This window comes from Camelus dromedarius, chromosome 24 (genome assembly GCF_036321535.1).
Source record: "Camelus dromedarius isolate mCamDro1 chromosome 24, mCamDro1.pat, whole genome shotgun sequence".
NCBI classification, from domain to species: domain Eukaryota; kingdom Metazoa; phylum Chordata; class Mammalia; order Artiodactyla; family Camelidae; genus Camelus; species Camelus dromedarius.
In genome coordinates, this window is record NC_087459.1 from 21286540 (window position 1) to 21303694 (window position 17155).

The window sequence follows — 17155 nt, forward strand, 5'->3', positions numbered from 1 at the left end:
ATGAATAAATAGTGGCCCAGAAGCCTGGGTGGAGCGGTTCCATCCGCTACGCCCGCCACTTATTCCCGCTGGGAAAGAGAAGAGGTGCGAAGCCTCAAAGAAACTAAGTTTTTATTGATGTCTCAGCTTCAGTGAAGTGGAGCAGGGTTATGGGGAGTAGGGGCTGGAAGTGAAGCTCGGGCTCTTTAAGTGGACGGGGCGGGGCCAAGGCGGTGTCGGGGGCGGAGCCAAAGGCGGGGCTACAAACTCCAAGATTGGGAGAAATTGTTAGCCGGTGAATCCCTTGCAAGGGAGGGCTTTACAGTCCGGGGCTCCGGGATTAGGAGCCAGGCAGCCTGGGGCTCGGGGATCGGACAAGAGACGAACTGAAGGCGGAGGTGAGGTAAAGTAGGGCCCCGGCGGGGGCCTCAGAGAGCGTCCGACTGCTCGCCTTGAGCATGGTTCTGCTGCATCTGGGCCTGCATCTTCTCCAGCATCTCCTGCATGCGGCGCAGCTGTACAGGGCAAGATTGCAGGCGGTGGGACCGGGCGAGGCCAGAGAGGGACTTCGAAGAGGGCTTGGGGCCCTGGTCGCGGGGGAAGCTAGGTGCTTGCTCACCTCTTCGTCTTTCTCGCGGATCAACTTCTCCGTCTCCGCCAGAGGCAGCATGGGCAGCGGGATCTCTGTGGCGCTCTGGCGGGAGAGCTTACTACGGGGTGTGGGAAAGGGGCAGGAATCAATCAAGGGCTAGAGGCGCGGTTGTGGGTCACGGCCGCGAGGCAGAGCCTAGGCTTTGGCTGGGGTCCAGAAGGTGGACACATGTCCTTCGGGTTAGGGCCTTAAAGCCGTAAGCAAAGTGGGTGAGAAAAGATTCTAGGAGAGAGGTCTGGAAAGTGAAGGCTGGTAAGGGCGGGGCCTTGCAAGCACCTAGGAGTCAGCTCCCGCTCTCACCTCCGGCTGGCTCGATCACGCGCCCCGGGCCGGGCCAGGCTCTGTAGGCAGCGGGCACGGTAGCCCTCATAGAGCAGATCGTGCGTCACCTCCTTCAGGTCCTGCAGGTGTGTCTGTACCAGCATCCGTCGCAGGTTCAGGAAATCGCAGTGATGGGGGTTCTCCACTGGGGGGCGGACCGGCGAGCGTCAGGGAGCTTGTGGTCCAGCCTCATCAGCTGGGTCGGGTCGCCCCAAAGCCCTGCCGCCGCTGTAGCCGAGGGTCCGCAGTTTGCTGCCCAAGGACCCCTCTTTCGGCTCCTAGGATCCCTGGGACCAGAGCTTGCCCCAACTTCACATGTTGGATGTGGCTGACTTGGAGACGGCCTGGGCTGCTTGCTGGCCTCAGAACACATGTCCCGGCTTACTCACCCTCCACGGTGCCCCAGGAGTAGCGTCGTCCCCTCACCGGTCGGGGCCCGTCATCCCTCACTACTTCACATGAACCGACGACTGCGAAAGGAATGCTTTCCTAGAGGGCAGTAGTCAGGGAATCATCCTTGGCCCCCCTTGGGCAGAAACTTCTTAGCTCCCACTTCCACATCTGCCTCCCCTGCTTCTCTGCCCCTTCCTCCTTTGCCTCTGCACCTTCATCTCTGCATCCTGCCTCTTGAAGTCTTCATCTTCATCAGAGTCACAATCAGGGAACTGGTAGATGTTGATCTCCTCCTCCCTCAACTGGTCCCGGATCTTAAAAAAGACAGATGCAGAGATAGTGAGAAACACAGAGGCTGTAAGCCACAGAAATTACATGACCACAGAGAGTGAGATACAGATACAGATAGGGGTTGGTAGAGACAGAGGAAGACATGAAAGACACAGATGGTGAGATGGATATACAGGATGACTGAAAACAAAATCTCAAGACAATGAAAGGCAGAGACCTAGATGATGCAAAACTGAGACAAACAGTTACCCTAACAGGGAAGACAGATGCCTGGGAAGTTTCTAAGAAGTGCAGACACCAAAAGACCAGGAGAGAAAAACATAAGCAGGCACATGGGAGAGGGCTCCAAAGACACTGGGGCTGGGAAGGTGGTCAGCACCCCGGGGCAGAGAGATAAAAGGGGGTCATCATGTCTATGTCCCTGCCCTCATACAGGCCTTAGCCAAGCATCCAGTCTAGGGATTCTATTCTGAGCCTCCAGAGACATGGCTCCCTTAGGCAGCTTATGTCCCACCTTTCTCAGAAACCTCCCACAATCTAGCCTGACACATCAAGCTCCAAAAAGGCTACCCCAAGATCAAAGAAGTCAAAAGCTGAGTATGGGTTTGATCATGACTTCTGGCTTCATGTGGGGCCAAAGGTCAGAGGCCACCACACACACCTTCTGCTTGAGGGCCTGTGTTTCCTTAGGCATCAGGGCATCTGCTTTGCCAATGACCGGAATGATGTTGACCTTCTCGTGCACCGCCCGGAGGAAGGCCACATCTAGAGGCCGGAGCCTGCACCCAGGGATTGGTCCCATCTCAGTCTCAGGTACAGAGATCCCCCCTCATCCCTCCCAAATGCCCCAACCCCCAGGGTGCCCTCCAGACCCCCGGCCAAAGGGTGAGATGAAATAGAGGCAGCAGTGGACACGGGTATCCTGAATGTTCTTCCGGTTCAGGCCACTCTCATCCCGAAGATACTGCTCAAATTGCTCCTCAATGAAGCGCACCACGGGCAGCCAGCTGGGGCGTGGAGAGAGAGCAGGCAGTCAGAGATCAGGGACCACAGGCAGGGAAGGGGGCAGGGGAGCCAGGACTGTGGGGGTGGGAAGTAGTTTCTTTGGCTCCAACCAAAGACATCAGAGGAAACTGGCAGGTGAGATGTCGGAAAGCAATGGGCACTTTGGGCCACAAGGCCACCAGAAATGGGCCCCACCTTTGGGATCAGGGTTGGGGCAGCCAGGGTAGACCAGCCCTGTATCTAACCCCTCAGTCCCCACAGAATAGCCACATTGGGAAGCTGAGCCCCATACCCTCCCCTACCCCTTACCAGTCTGAACAATCCACTGAGTCCCCAAAGCCAGGTGTGTCCACCAAGGTCAGCTTCACTTTAATACCTCCCTCCTCAATTTCCACACCCTGACGCTCGATGGTCAGGGTTTGTGTCAAGCGGGCTATGAGGATGGGGAGACATCAGGGAGCTAGGTAGGGGTCTGAGGCAGGACTGATTTCCTTAGGCTCTCAGTTGCCCCCACACATTTTTCAGTGGAGGAGACTGGGTCTCAGAGAAAATCAGAGAGCTGCCTGAGTCCCCCAGAACATCATGGGAGACCCAGATGGGAAGGAAAAGAGTGCAGCCTGGGGACACAGGAGGGATCAGAGTGCCTGGAGAGTATGGGGTGGGGCTGTCTTACCACTGGCCTCTGGTACTTGCCGATCCTCATAGAGGTTGGTGAGAAACAGGCTGTTGATGAGGGTGGATTTTCCCAGGCCTGACTCTCCTGAAGACAGGACAGAACCAACTGATCAGGTGAGAGGACAGCCAAGGTCTCTTGAGGACCCCTTGCCAGGCCCCTCTTCCAAACCCCCAGACCTGCCACCATGAGTGTGAAGTCAAACCCCTTCTTGACGGACTTGCGGTGCAGCTGATTGGGGAGGGCGGCGAAACCCACATACTCCTTGTCCTGTTGGGGGGGGGCGTGATATGAGGCTGCTGAGGGCTGAAGGCAGGGCCCCCAGTGCAACTTGATCTTGGGGTTAGGAGAAGTCAGCCTACTGTGGCTTGACCTGGGCCTGGCTTCCTTGGGGGGTTGGGCGCTGGAAGCATAGATGCCTGGATTCCTGGGCATAAAGACTCACCATGGCCCCGATAGCTGTCGCTGCACCTGCTGTCTCTCTCCACTTCCTCTGGTGGGCAGGAAGCTGAGAGCAGCAAACAAGGGGGCGGGCAATGTAGGAACCTGAGATGCTCGAACTGGCCCAGAGAGGTGGGAAGAGCCAAGACTAAGAATACCTGGGGTCCTCACTTCCTGGATCCCTTTGCCTATCACCCCTTTAGAAAGCTTCAACCCCTCTATTCTCTGTATTCCTTTGTTCCAAGCCCGAGTGTAGCCCCATCACCCTGGTGGGAGGGAGGGTATCGGCAGAGAGGAAGGAAGCGGGTTGGTCTCTCTAGCAAGTGAGATGGAGGCTTTGACAGGGATGGTTTTTAAAAAAAAAAAAAAAGTTTCAAGTGTCTGAGTAGACCAAAAGCCATAACAAGAATGGAGTGTGGGTGGGAGGGGCTGTCAATTTTCCTCACCAGCTCATGCATTGGATTCTTTAAAGGACTTCAGGTCTTTGGATACCACCACCAGAGAGAACTTTCTTCAGGATCCTGGCCAAGGTACTCCCCTGCTCGAAACCCTTCAGAGGCTTCCCGGTGACCTCTGAACAAGTCTGAGTTCTGATCTGGCAGCCTTCCCCATCTGACCTCATAACCCCATCCTGCACTCACACTTAGTGAGTGCCACATCCTTGGCTCTGCTCACATTGAGCTTTTCCTTCTTCTGCACCAGGTGAATTCCTCTTCATCCTTCAAAGATTTTTTTTTTTTTTTTGCATTTATTTATTTATTTATTTATTTATTTATTTATTTATTTATTTATATTGAGGTATAGTCAGTTTACAGTGTAGTGTCAATTTCTGGTGTACAGCACAATATCCTTCAAGGATTTGATTCAAAGGGCTCTTCTTCCTCTTCTATGAAATCTTACCCACCCACCCGAGGCAGAGTCATTTTTCCATCCTCTGGACCCCTGGCACCTTTCACAGGCCCTTCCAATGCCCACGTTTGCTTACCAGACTGTGGCTGTCTCTTCTACTCCCAGCTGAGCTTTCTGAGGGAAGTGACCATGTCTTCCTAATTTCTGTATCCCCAGTGTCTTGCACAGCACCTGACACAAAGAAGGTGCCAGTAAATAATGTACTAGATGAATGAATGCGTGTAAAAATGAGTGAGTGAAGTTAGTCAGGGACAAAGCTGGGAGGCTGCAGAACACATAAAAGAAGGTTTGCTTTGGAGTCAGAAAGAATTTTCTAAACCACAGCTCTACCGCTTAGTATGTGACCCTGGGCAAGTCATTTGACCTCTCTGAACTCCATTTTCTTCATAGTAAGATGAAATGCACACATTTCCACTCACTCATCAGGACTCAGAGTGGTTTTGGATGATGTGTGCTTTGGAGTCAATCAGATACATATACCCTGTACCCTGTATACATACCTAAGCTTTAGCATTTATTAACTAAGTGACCTCTCTGAGCCTTTAAAGATAGTCTTCTTACTATGGTCTTGCTTGATCTGGATCCCGCCTACTGCTCCAACCCCATTTCCTTTCTCCACTCCTCCTGGTTCTATTTATTATTTCCCTTTTGGCCCATTATTGACTAAATTGTGCTCCCTGCCTTGAATTCATGTGTTGGAGCCCTAACCCCCCATGTGATTATATTTGGAGATAGGACCTTTAAGAGGTAATTAAGGTTAAATGAGGTCATAAGGGTGGGGCCCTGATCCGATAGGTCTGGTGTCCTTATAACAAGAGACATCGGCAATCTGTCTCTGTACATGTGAGCACACAGTGAGAAGGCAGCGGTCTGCACCCCGAGGAAAGAGGCCTCACCAGAAATGAACCCTGCTGGCATTTTGATCTTGGACTTCCAGTCTCCAGAACTATGAGAAAATAAATACCTGTTGTTTAAGACTAGTCTGTGGTATTCTGTTATGGCAGCCTGAGGCGACTAACACAGGCTCATGGCTCACTCCTTTCCCCTCCTCACTTTAAGGCAACCACTCTAATGTGCTTAATGTGTAATTTTTAAATTTGCATATATTTTGAAAAATGCATAGTATACAGTACATGTTTACACAAATGGTAATATATATAGAGATGAATATATATTTCTGTTAACTTTTCATTCAGCACTATTTTTAAAGACCCATGCATGTTGCCATCCATTTACCTTATCTTTACTTCAACCTCATTTCTAGTACTGCCACCTTCATGTAACCCTGGGAAAATCACCTCTCTGGGCCTTACTTTCCTCATCTATCAAATGGAATTGGAAGCTCCTCCCATACTGAATTCACAAAATCTGTGCAAGTTTCATATGATAATACACATATAGTGATTAAGAGCTCTGTGATCCTATTAACTGTGTGAATTTGGGCATCTTACTTTAACCTCTTGTGACTTAGTTTCTTTATCTGTTAAATGGTAGCATTAATAATTTTACCTTACAGGGTCATGATGAGGATTATATGCCTGACACACATGCCTTCATACCTGGCGTAGGAGATGAGCTCACATAGACTGCTAGTTATTGCTATAACATGAGCTGAGGGGTGTGACTGTGCCACCGGCTCCAACTCAGTGACTGCTCTTCTGGATTAGCTGCTGAGAATCCAGACACAGTGAATCAGTCACAGTTGTTGCCCTCTGGGGAGACAGAGACAGCCACAAGTAAGTGTGACACACAGCACTGGTGCTAAAAATACAGTGTAATAAGGAGATAAACAGAGTTCTTTGAAAGGCCAAGGGAGGGATAATTATACCCTTCCCCACTGCACCACAACCCTTCCTCCTGCATTTCTCATCAGGCTGAGCAGCCCTACCGACTTAGTTAAAACTCTGAACACCCACCTCCCTTGCTCTCCGCAAGTATATCCAATCAGTTTCCAATTCCTTCCTATCAATGAGAAAAATTGGTCCCTTCCTCTCTACACTCTTCACCCTTTTGCCCTTGCACTGGGTTCAGGCTCTAATCAGCTCTTCCCTAAATTATTCAACAACCTTTAAGAAAATAACATGTACACACCTGTCAGAATGACTATCATCAAAAAGACCACAAATAACAAATCTTGGTGAGGATGTGGCAAAAAGGGAACCTCTGTACATTGTTGGTGGGAATGTAAATTGCTGCAGCCACTGTAGAAAACAGTATGGAGGTTCTGCAAAGAACTAAAAATAGAACTACCATATGACCCAGCAATTCCAGTCCTGGGTATATACTGGAAGAAAATGAAAACACTAATTTGAAAAGATGCATGCACCCCAATATTCATGCAGCAGTATTTACAATAGCCAAGACATGGAAGCAACTTAAGTGTCCATCAACAGATGAATGGCTAAAGGATATATATATCACATTATATATTATATAATACATGTAATTATATATAATGGAATACTACTTAGCCATAAAAAGAATGAAATTTTCCCATTTGCAACAACATGGATAGACCTGGGAGGGTATTATGCTTAGCGAAATAAGTCAGAGAGAGAAAGACAAACATTGTATATTACCACTTATGTGTGGAATCTAAAAAATAAAACTAGTGAATATAACAAAAAAGAAACATACTCACAGATACAGAGAACAAACTAGTGGTTACCAGTGGGCAAGGGAAGGGGGAGGCGTAAGACGGGTAGGGGATTAGGAGATACAAACTACCAGGTATAAAATAAATAAACTGCAAGGATATATTGTACACCACAGGAAATATAGCCAATATTTTATAACTATAAATGGAGCATAATTTTAAAACTTGTGAATCACTATTTGTACACCTGAAACTTACATAATATTGTAAATCAATTATATCTCAATAAAAAATGAAAAAAACAGGCATATCATTTATTTGCTGTATAACCAACACATAGTCTCATAGAAAAATTAGCAAATGCAAGTGGTTAGAAAAATTTACCTCTCATATTAGTACCATGATATAACCTCATTTTGATTTTGTATTCTTCTAAATTTTCTCATATGCCCATACATATGAATAATTATAGTCACAAAACTAGGATCATACTGGAACTTTAGAAACCTGTTTTTATTCTGTACACCTTTCTATGATCATGAATACACATCTGCATTAACATTTTTAGAGCTGCTTAGTATTTGGGTTGATACCAGTTCTTCCCTGTGATAAACAGTGCTGAGCTGGGATGAATACGTTTGTGGTGCTATCATTATGCACTTGTCCAACCATTTCCTTGGGCCTCATCTCTATACAGGGAATTACTGAATCAAAGGAAGTCACATATTTAAAGCATATGTGCATATTAACAAATACCCTGCAGAATGGGTTCTCGGCTGGTCTTTGGTTTAAGTGTAGGGATGACATGAATTAGTAGTAACACAGTATTCCATTTACATGCTTATTAACCCCAACAAATTATGCCCAATTATTCATGTGATAAGGTTTGGGGCCTGTTTAGAGAAAGGAAGATTCTTGAGTTTCCAGTGGGACAGTGTACGGTGGACAGCAGTTTTCCCATTTAATAATCATCTGGATTAGTTATTTTTCATCTCACCATCATATCTTCATAGCTACCTATGCCCTACCAGGCAGTCCTGGGGGGGGCTTCTATATGTTTAGAACTGAGTTCAGGTTCAGACCTAGTAACTCCAGGATTCATCTCAAGAGCTAGCTCTACAAGTGAGTATGGCATGTGGGCTGGCCAGTCTTTGGGGGGTTTCCTACAAGAGGGACTGGCTCTTTGCCATTTGGTGCCCTCTTACCTCTGTTTCCCAGCACTTGTGCCTGGTACACGCTGGACCCATCAGGAAATGTCTGTGGAACAAATGATTAACTTACCATCCTATCTTTAGCTTCCACTACTTTGCTATTATGTAAACTCATGACACATTGAAACAGAACTATTCTGTTTTTTCCTCTTTGAGGATAGGTCATAACCATCTTTGGATTCCAAGCTTCCAGCACACAGCAGGTTTTCCTTGAGTGCATGGGCCACTGTTTATTTCATTCCCTGTCTAGAGTTCTTCATTCAAGGCCCACTTCAGCCAGACTTTGCTGAAATCTTAGCTGTTCTGAAACAATCAGCTCAAAAATGCCACCTTCTTCCTTGCTTACTTCAGCCCAAAGAGTAATTTCTGCTATTTTTTACTAAGTGCTTTACACATATTATCCTCAACCATTCAAATTAGGTATTATCATTTCAGGAAACAGAAGTAACTTCCCTAAGGTTAAACAGTAGCAAATGACAAGGCCAGGAATCAAACTCTGCATGAATGACCTTAAAAAGTGTCCACAGCCACTAAACTCTCCAGGTCTCTCTCTTTCTGCACTACATTCCTATCAAATCTTTCTTCATTAGGTCAGTATAGAATCTGTCACAACATCTGCCCACCTCCTACCCGGCCGAGAGCTCCCTGAGGGGTTTCTTTGTATTTCTAGGTCTTAGACAGTGTCTAAATTATTGGTTGGTGATTCATAAGTATGTGTTGATTCATTTGTGGTCCCTGTTTATCAGTGTCTAACATTCATGCATACCAGGTACCTAGAACCATCTAGACTCATTCCCACAAATTAGGCTTCTTCCTGCTCTCCCACACTATCTTGAATCAGTACATGTAACTCTCTAATGCCCTAACAGTTCTTATTTGTCATGATTTGTGTACTAGCCCTTTAAACTGGTAGCATCCCAAGGACAACTCTTACATGTGTTTCACCTCTGTATCAAACTCTTGGCATAACACTGAGGCGCTAATAAATGTGAATTAATACGCAAATCTTTTTACACTTCTCCATCATTAGATGGGCATCAGACACTTCCAGGCACCCCACCTGCTCCCCAAAGGCAAGCTTGCCCAGAGTACAGATACTGGGGAATCATGCCCCTGGGACCACTACAACACAGCCCTAGCCAGGGGCCCACCAAGCTGGGAAACAGGGTTTCATGTTTTAGCCTCTTCCTGGGCTTTGCCTTTGTAGGGCTGTCGACCTGTCCCTAGTCTCCTCAGGGCTTCTTTCTTTGTGTCTCTTTGTCTCTGCCTGTTTCAGTCTTTATTCCACTGCCTCTGGGCCTGTTTCTCTCCAGGTTCCCTGCCTTTCCTTGCAGTTCCTCCAACTCTGTTTCAGTCACTTTATATCTCTTATCTGTTTCCGCATCTCTTTGTTTCTGGCAGCCAATCTTCTGCTCCTGTATTTTTGATCGGCTGCAGTCTCACTGTCTCTCCGCTTTTGCAGCCTCTCTCACCCTGGGCTCTTAAAATACGACTTTGTGAGGCTCGGGGCCCAGGTCTAATTCCATCAGGCTGCCTCTCCACAGCACGCTGGTGTCTGCCACTAGCTTCTGTTCCTGCCTTGGTCTCCCCCAGCTTAGCCCCCACCCGCAGCCCCCGGCCTCTCCGACCAGCCCCGCTTTGTTTCCTGTGTCTCGGCGCCCCGCCCCTGCCCCGTCTGGGGTCTCCGCCGCCCTCTGCCGCCCTTTGTCTGCCTTGGTCTTTCCCCCACCCCTTTCTCTGGGTCCGTCTTTGGATCTCTTTGTCTCTCCGGGCTGGGGTGGTTGGCGCTGTCGGCCAGCTCCGGGGGTCGGCGCGGGTGGCCCGACACAGCGACAATTAGGAAGCTCTTCGGCCCTCCTCGCTCAGCTCCAACCCAGGAGGCACACGGTTAAAACCACCGAGTTCGGGCATCTGTCCTCGGCTCAGAGTAACCCTCTCCACGGCACGCGGCGCCCGCCGGACACCGAGCTCCGGAGGACGCAGGCGGCCGCCACAGGCGTGCAGCTCCTCCAAGGTCCTAGAGCGGCTCGGTGCCGCCCGGCGCTTCCGCTTCCCGTCCCCGCCCCCGGCGGCAGCCCCCGGGACGCCTGGGTCCGAGCCCCCTCCCCGTTTGGCGCCGATCCCGCATACTCGAGCCGCCGGCGGCTCGGACACCGGGGCCCCGCCGAGGAGCTCCGGAGGGCGCCAGGGTGGCGGCGGCGGCGGCGGTTGGAGGGGAAGGAGGCGGCTGAGTGCCGGAAGGAGCAGCAGGTGCAGGGGTGGTGGGCGGCACGGGCGGGGGTCACCGGGAGCCGCGCCCGCACCTCGGATCTGGACGCTGCCCGGTGCCCCGCACCGGCCGGCAGAGGGCAGCGGCAGGGCGCCGCCGTCCGCACATGGCTGTGTGACCGTAGAATTGTCTGTCTCCTTGCTCAGAGCGGCGTACCGGCGATGCAGCGCGCGGTGGGGTCCTGGGGCCCGGATCTCCGTGGCCCAGAGGACAGGGAGCAGCTGAGAGGCGCCCGCACAGGTGAGGGCCGAGGCGGCGCGCCGCCATGGGCAGGTAATGGCGGGGTGGGGACTCCGGAGCTGGGCTCTACCTGGCCCAGACCCAGAAAAATCGGACATGAACTGTGCTACCAGGGAGAAAGGGGGAAGGGAGCAAAAGCCGAAGGAGGGAGCCAGTGTTTCTGAGCACCTACTACGCATCAGGTCACGAGGGGCATCATTTCAAGGACTTCCCCTCCCCGACAGGCATCACCATCCTCACTGCCTCTATCCTACTTCAGGCCTCATTCTGTCTAATCCTGGCAATTGCAGCAATCTCCCCTCAGCCCTTTTCTCTCTGTGTAGTCACAATGATCTAAGTCCAGATCTAATCCTGTCTCCCTTCACAAAAACCTTCCCTTGCTCCCTCTGCCTACTAATTAAAAACCTTAGCCTAGTGTTCAATTCAGATGATACATGCTTAATCTAATTCCAGCATCCCTTTCCAGCTTTATCTTCCATTCCTTTCCATGGTTTACTCTTTTCTATGCTGTGAAAACCCAGCCCTATCTATTTCCTCTCTGCTGTGACAGCACAGTTATTCTAAGCCTGCAATCATAATTATTTGTGTTTTATCTCCTACCAACCCGAAGCATCTTGAGGGACAGGTGTGTGTCTGGGTCCTCTCAGGTATACATAAGACGACTGAAGAAATAAATTACAGAATGCGCTAATATAAAAAAGATATAATATAATTAGCGAGTACTGGTTTTCCAAATAGAGACAATATAATGTAGGGCTTAACACAGTCTTGGGAATCAGACAGACCCGAGTTAGAAACCTGGTTTTACTACTTTCTAACCTTAATAGCCTTGAGCTAGTGACTTAAATTCTCCAAGTCTCTCCATGTCTATAAAATGGGGATAGTAACAGTATTACCTCATAGGATTGTTCACAAGGATTCAGTAATGCTTAGTTAAGTTATTGGCACATACGAAGGGCAATGGTAAAAAGAAGTTACTGTTATTGAGAGGCACAGACAATATGTGCTTCAGAAATTCAGAGGAGCAAGAGCAAGAGAGATCCTTGTGACCATAGACTGTCAAGGACACCTTCTTGGGGAGGCTGCAGTGGAAGATAGGGCCTGAGCCAAAGGGCAGACCTGCAACTCCCTTTTCTTTCCCCAGGTCTAGGGAGTGAGAATGCAGAAATTTCTCAGCCGGATGAGTATGATCATGCCCCACAGGAGGATGACCTGGGGTTCAAGGAAGAGGAAGATTTGGCCCCAGGTCATGAAGTAGGAAATGCCTCTCTCAAACCCGAAGGCATCCAGACCTGGGATGACTTGTGGGTCCAGAGAGAGGGACCTGGAAAACCTCAGGCTCGGGACAGAGGCCCCCGGCTCCTCGGAGAACCACGCTGGGGCCAGGTTAGTGATCGGGCTGCTGTGTGTGGTGAGTGTGGCAAGAGTTTTCGGCAGATGTCAGATCTGGTGAAACACCAGCGGACCCACACAGGGGAGAAGCCCTACAAGTGCGGGGTCTGTGGCAAGGGCTTTGGGGATAGCTCTGCCCGGATCAAACACCAGCGAACTCATAGCGGTGAAAAGCCCTACAGAGCCCGACCACCAGCCCAGGGTCCCCCAAAGATTCCTCGGTCCAGGATCCCTGCTGGTGAGCGCCCCACTATCTGCGGGGAATGTGGCAAGAGCTTCCGGCAGAGTTCTGACCTGGTGAAACACCAGCGGACACACACGGGTGAGAAGCCATACAAGTGTGGCATCTGTGGCAAGGGCTTTGGCGACAGTTCTGCCCGCATAAAGCATCAGCGGACACACCGGGGGGAGCAGCCCCCTCGGCCTGTGGTGTCCCGACGGCAGCCATCCCGAGCGGCCATGGCAGCTGCACAGGGACCTAAGGCCCAGGACAAGCCATATATCTGCACTGATTGTGGAAAAAGATTTGTGCTCAGTTGCAGCCTCCTGAGCCACCAGCGCAGTCACCTAGGGCCCAAACCTTTTGGCTGCGACGTGTGTGGAAAGGAATTTGCCCGGGGCTCAGATCTGGTGAAGCACCTGCGAGTGCACACAGGAGAGAAGCCCTACCTCTGCCCTGAGTGTGGCAAGGGCTTTGCTGACAGCTCTGCCCGGGTCAAGCACCTCCGTACCCACAGTGGTGAGAGGCCTCACGCCTGTCCGGAATGTGACCGCACCTTCAGCCTCAGCTCCACCCTTCTCCGCCACCGCCTCACTCACATGGAGCCCCAGGACTTCAGCTTCCCGGGCTACCCTCTGGCCCCCCTGATCCCCAGCCCACCCCCCAGCTCAAGCCCACCTCCCCTCGGCACCAGCCCCCCGCTGACGCCTCGAAGTCCTTCACACTCAGGTGATGGCCCTTTTGGCCTGCCTGGCTTGGAGCCAGAGCCTGGGGGCCCACAGGCTGGGGAGCCACCCCCACCACTGGCGGGTGACAAGCCCCACAAGTGCCCTGAGTGTGGCAAGGGCTTCCGCCGAAGCTCGGACCTGGTGAAACACCATCGCGTACATACAGGGGAAAAACCCTACCTCTGCCCTGAATGCGGCAAGGGTTTTGCCGACAGCTCGGCCCGAGTCAAGCACCTCCGCACCCACCGTGGTGAACGGGCTCGGCCACCACCATCATCCACTCTCCTGAGGCCACATAACCCCCCTGGCCCAGCACCCACAACCCCTCGATCCCGAGTCCGGGCCCAGCCCTCCGGACCCAGCCAGCCCCATGTATGTGGCTTCTGTGGGAAGGAGTTTCCCCGGAGCTCAGATCTGGTCAAACATAGGCGAACACACACTGGGGAGAAGCCATACAAGTGTGCAGAATGTGGCAAGGGTTTTGGTGACAGTTCTGCCCGTATCAAGCACCAGCGTGGGCACCTGGTCCTGAGGCCCTTTGGGACAGGGGATGGTCGGGCAAGGCCCCTGAAAGAGGAGCCACCAACGGGACTAGAATGATGGGGTCTAGGGAGGGTGGAGGCCCAGGAGACCAAAAGGAGGGTATCTGCTGCTTAAGCAGAGAAGAAAGGGCCTGGGAGGTGGTGGGAGGGAGAAGGAGGGGAAGAAACGGGAGAAAGGAGTGAATAGATAGAGACAGAGATTGGAGACAATGACCTTGAAGCTCAGGAAATTGTCCTGGCTGGGCTCAGTCAGGACCTTGCCAGTGTGGTCTATGCCCCCAGATTTAGAACACTGCCTACTATACAGAAGACACTCAATAAGTATTTGTTGAATGAATAAACTGGCCTTAGCCTGAGGGCCATTAACTCCTTAAAGAATTCCTGCTGCCTCTTAACCTATTAATTGATTCCTCCCAACCTTGCCCCTGGAAGACCAGCACCCTGAACCAGGATTTGTTAGACCTGTTGAGCTGCAACAATGAGAGTTACGAGGTTTGTGGTGACAGAGCGAGGCAGGGCCATCTTGAGCTCTGAAGCAGGCAGTACCCAGCCTCAGGCCACTAGACACAGTCTTAGGCAGGAAGGGCCACTTGGACAGACACCAGACCTATCTGCGCTGGAGAAGCCCAACCCATCCTGACATCTGGACACTGGCAGAATAGAGCAGAGACAGCAGAAGGACATCCACTCTGGATGCTAAGCCCAGGTCCTCCTGGCAGGCATCAGTAGAGACACACTGGCTTGGAGGGCAGTACTTGAGTGAGGAGAGGCCAGGGAAGCACCAAGACCCTACAGTCACATCTCTGTGTCTCCTTGCCAATAAACTGCTTTTTGTCTGAGGTTTGGACTCGTATGTTTATGGTGAGGGGTGAAAAATGTACCCAAGGGTCACCACAGGCAAAACCTACAAGCCATGTGTAAACTTGACCTCTGAGCCCGTCAAATAAAGAAGTTGGCTCCTCATAGCTGCTTTCTAGCTCTGATAACTGGTTAAAAAACGGCAACCAGGTCTGTCAGCTGATGCCCTAGACCTGAATTCTGCCTGCCCACAGGCGCCACCTACACCACAGCATCAGGCGCGACCCTTAAAAGGAAAAACACAACGGCACGGGGTAAGAGGGGAGGGAGAGAGAGTGTGTGTGTCGGGGGGGGGGGCGGGATTCCTTGAGCGCTGTTGCTACGGCGACAGGTGGGGGGGAAATGTGGCGGGCCTGTCTGATGCTCTGCCTTCTGGGAACCCCACCACCCTGCGACCCTTTTTTATTTGTCAAGAAGCAGGTCATTTAGCTGCAGAGCCCAAAAGGAGGGCAAAGGGGAAGGCCTCTTTATCCCCTGGAAAAGGCAACGTATTTCCCAGCCACCCATGCATCATTAGGTGCAGGACTCCAATTCCTAGCTTTTTCCGAGGAGGGCGCCAATAGGGAGGAAGAAGGAACTGACCTGATTGGCTAGGGACAAAAAAAAAGACTAGGGCGGTTCACCCACCTAAGAAACGAAGTCTATGACTGCCCTGCAACTTCGCCGCCTAGGCGTCTCAGCTAATTTGCGTGCAGGAATGAGCCTGGGTAGAACCTCTCGCGAGATCTTAACCATCGCCCGGGCTTCCCTAGAAACCAATGAAAGCTTGCTGCTGCACGGCTCCTCCCAGTCCTTCCACCCCTGCCAAGTTGTCACATACGCTCCGTAACCCAAGAATTTTGAGTTCTGTTCTGGGGTTCTTCGCGGCTTCCGTCCTTCAGTGCACACACACCCATAGATCTGAATGGAGGCCTCTTGGGGCTTTAGGAAGATAATGCTGGTTTCTGTGTCTCCCCTCCCTACCAGGTTGGCCTCCAAGCTAGTCTGCAATGAACTCTGTAAAATTGTATCTGACCATGTCACTCCCCTAATTAAAAACCCTGCTGTATCTCTGCATGTCCTCTAATAAAACTTACCTCCTAAGCTGGCATTCAAGGCCTTCCACTATGTGATTTCAGCCCTGGGCTTCTTAAATGTTCTGTTTACTTAACTTGGAATGCTGCCGACCCCGCCCTTGTTAACCTAACCAAACACCTCAAGCATTATTTCCTCCCGGAAGCCTTCCCTAAACCTCCCCACTGGACCCCCTTCATCTGAGCACTTAACATACCGAGAGCGTCTTTAGGATAGAGACTCAACAGCATTACTTACTGTGTTCTGGGTAGTGAGCATAGAAGGATGAGTAAGACGAAGTTTCTGCCATCAGTTTCCAAGCAGAAGATAGACAATGAACAACTATTTTCAAGTGTAAAGACTATGCAGAAAGCATGCATGCATGCAGGAGAGAATCCTCTGACCCTACATGGTCCAGTGCCTCTCCAAAGAAGTGGTAATTATGACATAAAGACTGATTTGGATTAAGCTAAGAAAGGAGGAGGTGGGAGATGGGATGGGGGGGTGGCGTGTTCTAGGCAGAATAAAGAGTGCGCACCAAGTCCTTGAGGATTCAAGAACTTAAGTAAACTTCTAGTGAGGCTGAAGACACACGGTGAAATGCAGAGTAGTGAAGAGTAAGATAAAGACTTTCCCAAATTCAACTTTCTACTTCCCAGTCCTAAAACGGGCCTGGCACACAATAGGCCTCACTAAATACTTTTTGTTTCCTTGGATGTGCTCTTCACAAGAGTTCACGGTTCTACAAGCTGCTCTTTGTCCATCTGGAAGACTCCTACTTATCTTTGAAGGTCCTTTACATTTATCTCTTCGGTGAGGCCTGCACCCAATATCTACTCCCTTCCACCCCGCTATTCTCCTGCCACAACACCTACTGTTTCCTTTTCATATGGATGTGACATACAAATATATATATATATATTTTTAATCACAATCTTCTTTACTAGACTGTGAGATTCTCAAAAACAGGAACTAGTTCTGATTTCAGAGAGATACTCGTACCTATTCCCCCTGCAAGCATCTGTTCCAAAGTCCTCCCACAGTAGGAGGACCTTCCAGTAGGGACTTTCACTGCTCTCAGCTGAGTCTCCTCACTGAGTCTCTGAATCAGGGGAAGCAGGCCTTGCCTTTTGCTATGGTTCCAGCCACAACCTGGCATCTGCCTGCCTCTCCTCCAATTCCCACACTACATTTCCCCTCGATAACTCACTTGGCTCCAGCCACACAAGTCTTTCTATTCTTCGAACATGCCAAGCTTAATCTCACCTTAAAGTCTCTGTAGTTCTGTCTAGAACATTCTCCTCCATATTTTCAAATGGCTAACACTTTCTCATCATTCAAGTTTCATGTCACATATTGTTTCCTAAGAGATGCTGTCCCTG

General features: G+C 50.5%; 2 protein-coding genes across 7 annotated transcripts; one reads left to right on the forward strand and one right to left on the reverse strand.

Annotated features, from left to right (window-relative positions):
• Positions 1-94: 94 nt before the first annotated feature.
• On the reverse strand, positions 95-8514 carry SEPTIN1 (septin 1). 5 transcript variants are annotated; one of them, XM_064478554.1, is made up of 13 exons: positions 8466-8514; positions 4741-4835; positions 3688-3822; positions 3494-3584; positions 3315-3401; positions 2951-3074; positions 2509-2643; positions 2298-2415; positions 1558-1659; positions 1342-1441; positions 932-1097; positions 599-689; positions 95-494 (listed from the first exon to the last, which is right to left on the reverse strand). In XM_064478554.1, exons 3-13 carry the CDS (start codon positions 3760-3762, stop codon positions 408-410), a joined length of 1176 nt encoding a protein of 391 aa, XP_064334624.1. In that variant the 5' UTR covers positions 3763-3822; positions 4741-4835; positions 8466-8514; the 3' UTR covers positions 95-407. The 5 variants fall into 5 exon arrangements, with proteins under 5 accessions (XP_064334624.1, XP_064334625.1, XP_064334623.1 ...); XM_064478555.1 differs by lacking the exon at positions 8466-8514 and adding an exon at positions 6224-6234; XM_064478553.1 differs by lacking the exons at positions 4741-4835; positions 8466-8514 and adding an exon at positions 4202-4228 and having other exon boundaries at positions 3760-3822.
• ZNF48 (zinc finger protein 48) lies at positions 2320-14701 on the forward strand. 2 transcript variants are annotated; one of them, XM_031432907.2, is made up of 4 exons: positions 2320-2449; positions 4228-4285; positions 10887-10980; positions 12125-14701. In XM_031432907.2, exons 3-4 carry the CDS (start codon positions 10902-10904, stop codon positions 13918-13920), a joined length of 1875 nt encoding a protein of 624 aa, XP_031288767.2. In that variant the 5' UTR covers positions 2320-2449; positions 4228-4285; positions 10887-10901; the 3' UTR covers positions 13921-14701. The 2 variants fall into 2 exon arrangements, with proteins under 2 accessions (XP_031288767.2, XP_031288766.2); XM_031432906.2 differs by lacking the exons at positions 2320-2449; positions 4228-4285 and adding an exon at positions 9913-10721.
• Positions 14702-17155: the final 2454 nt, after the last annotated feature.

Excerpts from the sequence above, each read along its gene's own strand:
- ZNF48 (XM_031432907.2), top strand. The coding sequence starts at position 10,902 with ATGCAGCGCGCGGTGGGGTCCTGGGGCCCGGATCTCCGTGGCCCAGAG. Across the intron at positions 10,981-12,124 it reads GCTGAGAGGCGCCCGCACAG|GTCTAGGGAGTGAGAATGCA; the intron begins GTGAGGGCCGAG and ends TTCTTTCCCCAG.
- SEPTIN1 (XM_031432908.2), bottom strand. Across the intron at positions 3,585-3,687 it reads CCCAAGGAAGCCAGGCCCAG|GACAAGGAGTATGTGGGTTT; the intron begins GTCAAGCCACAG and ends CCCCCCCAACAG. Across the intron at positions 3,075-3,314 it reads GCAAGTACCAGAGGCCAGTG|CCCGCTTGACACAAACCCTG; the intron begins GTAAGACAGCCC and ends CCATCCTCATAG.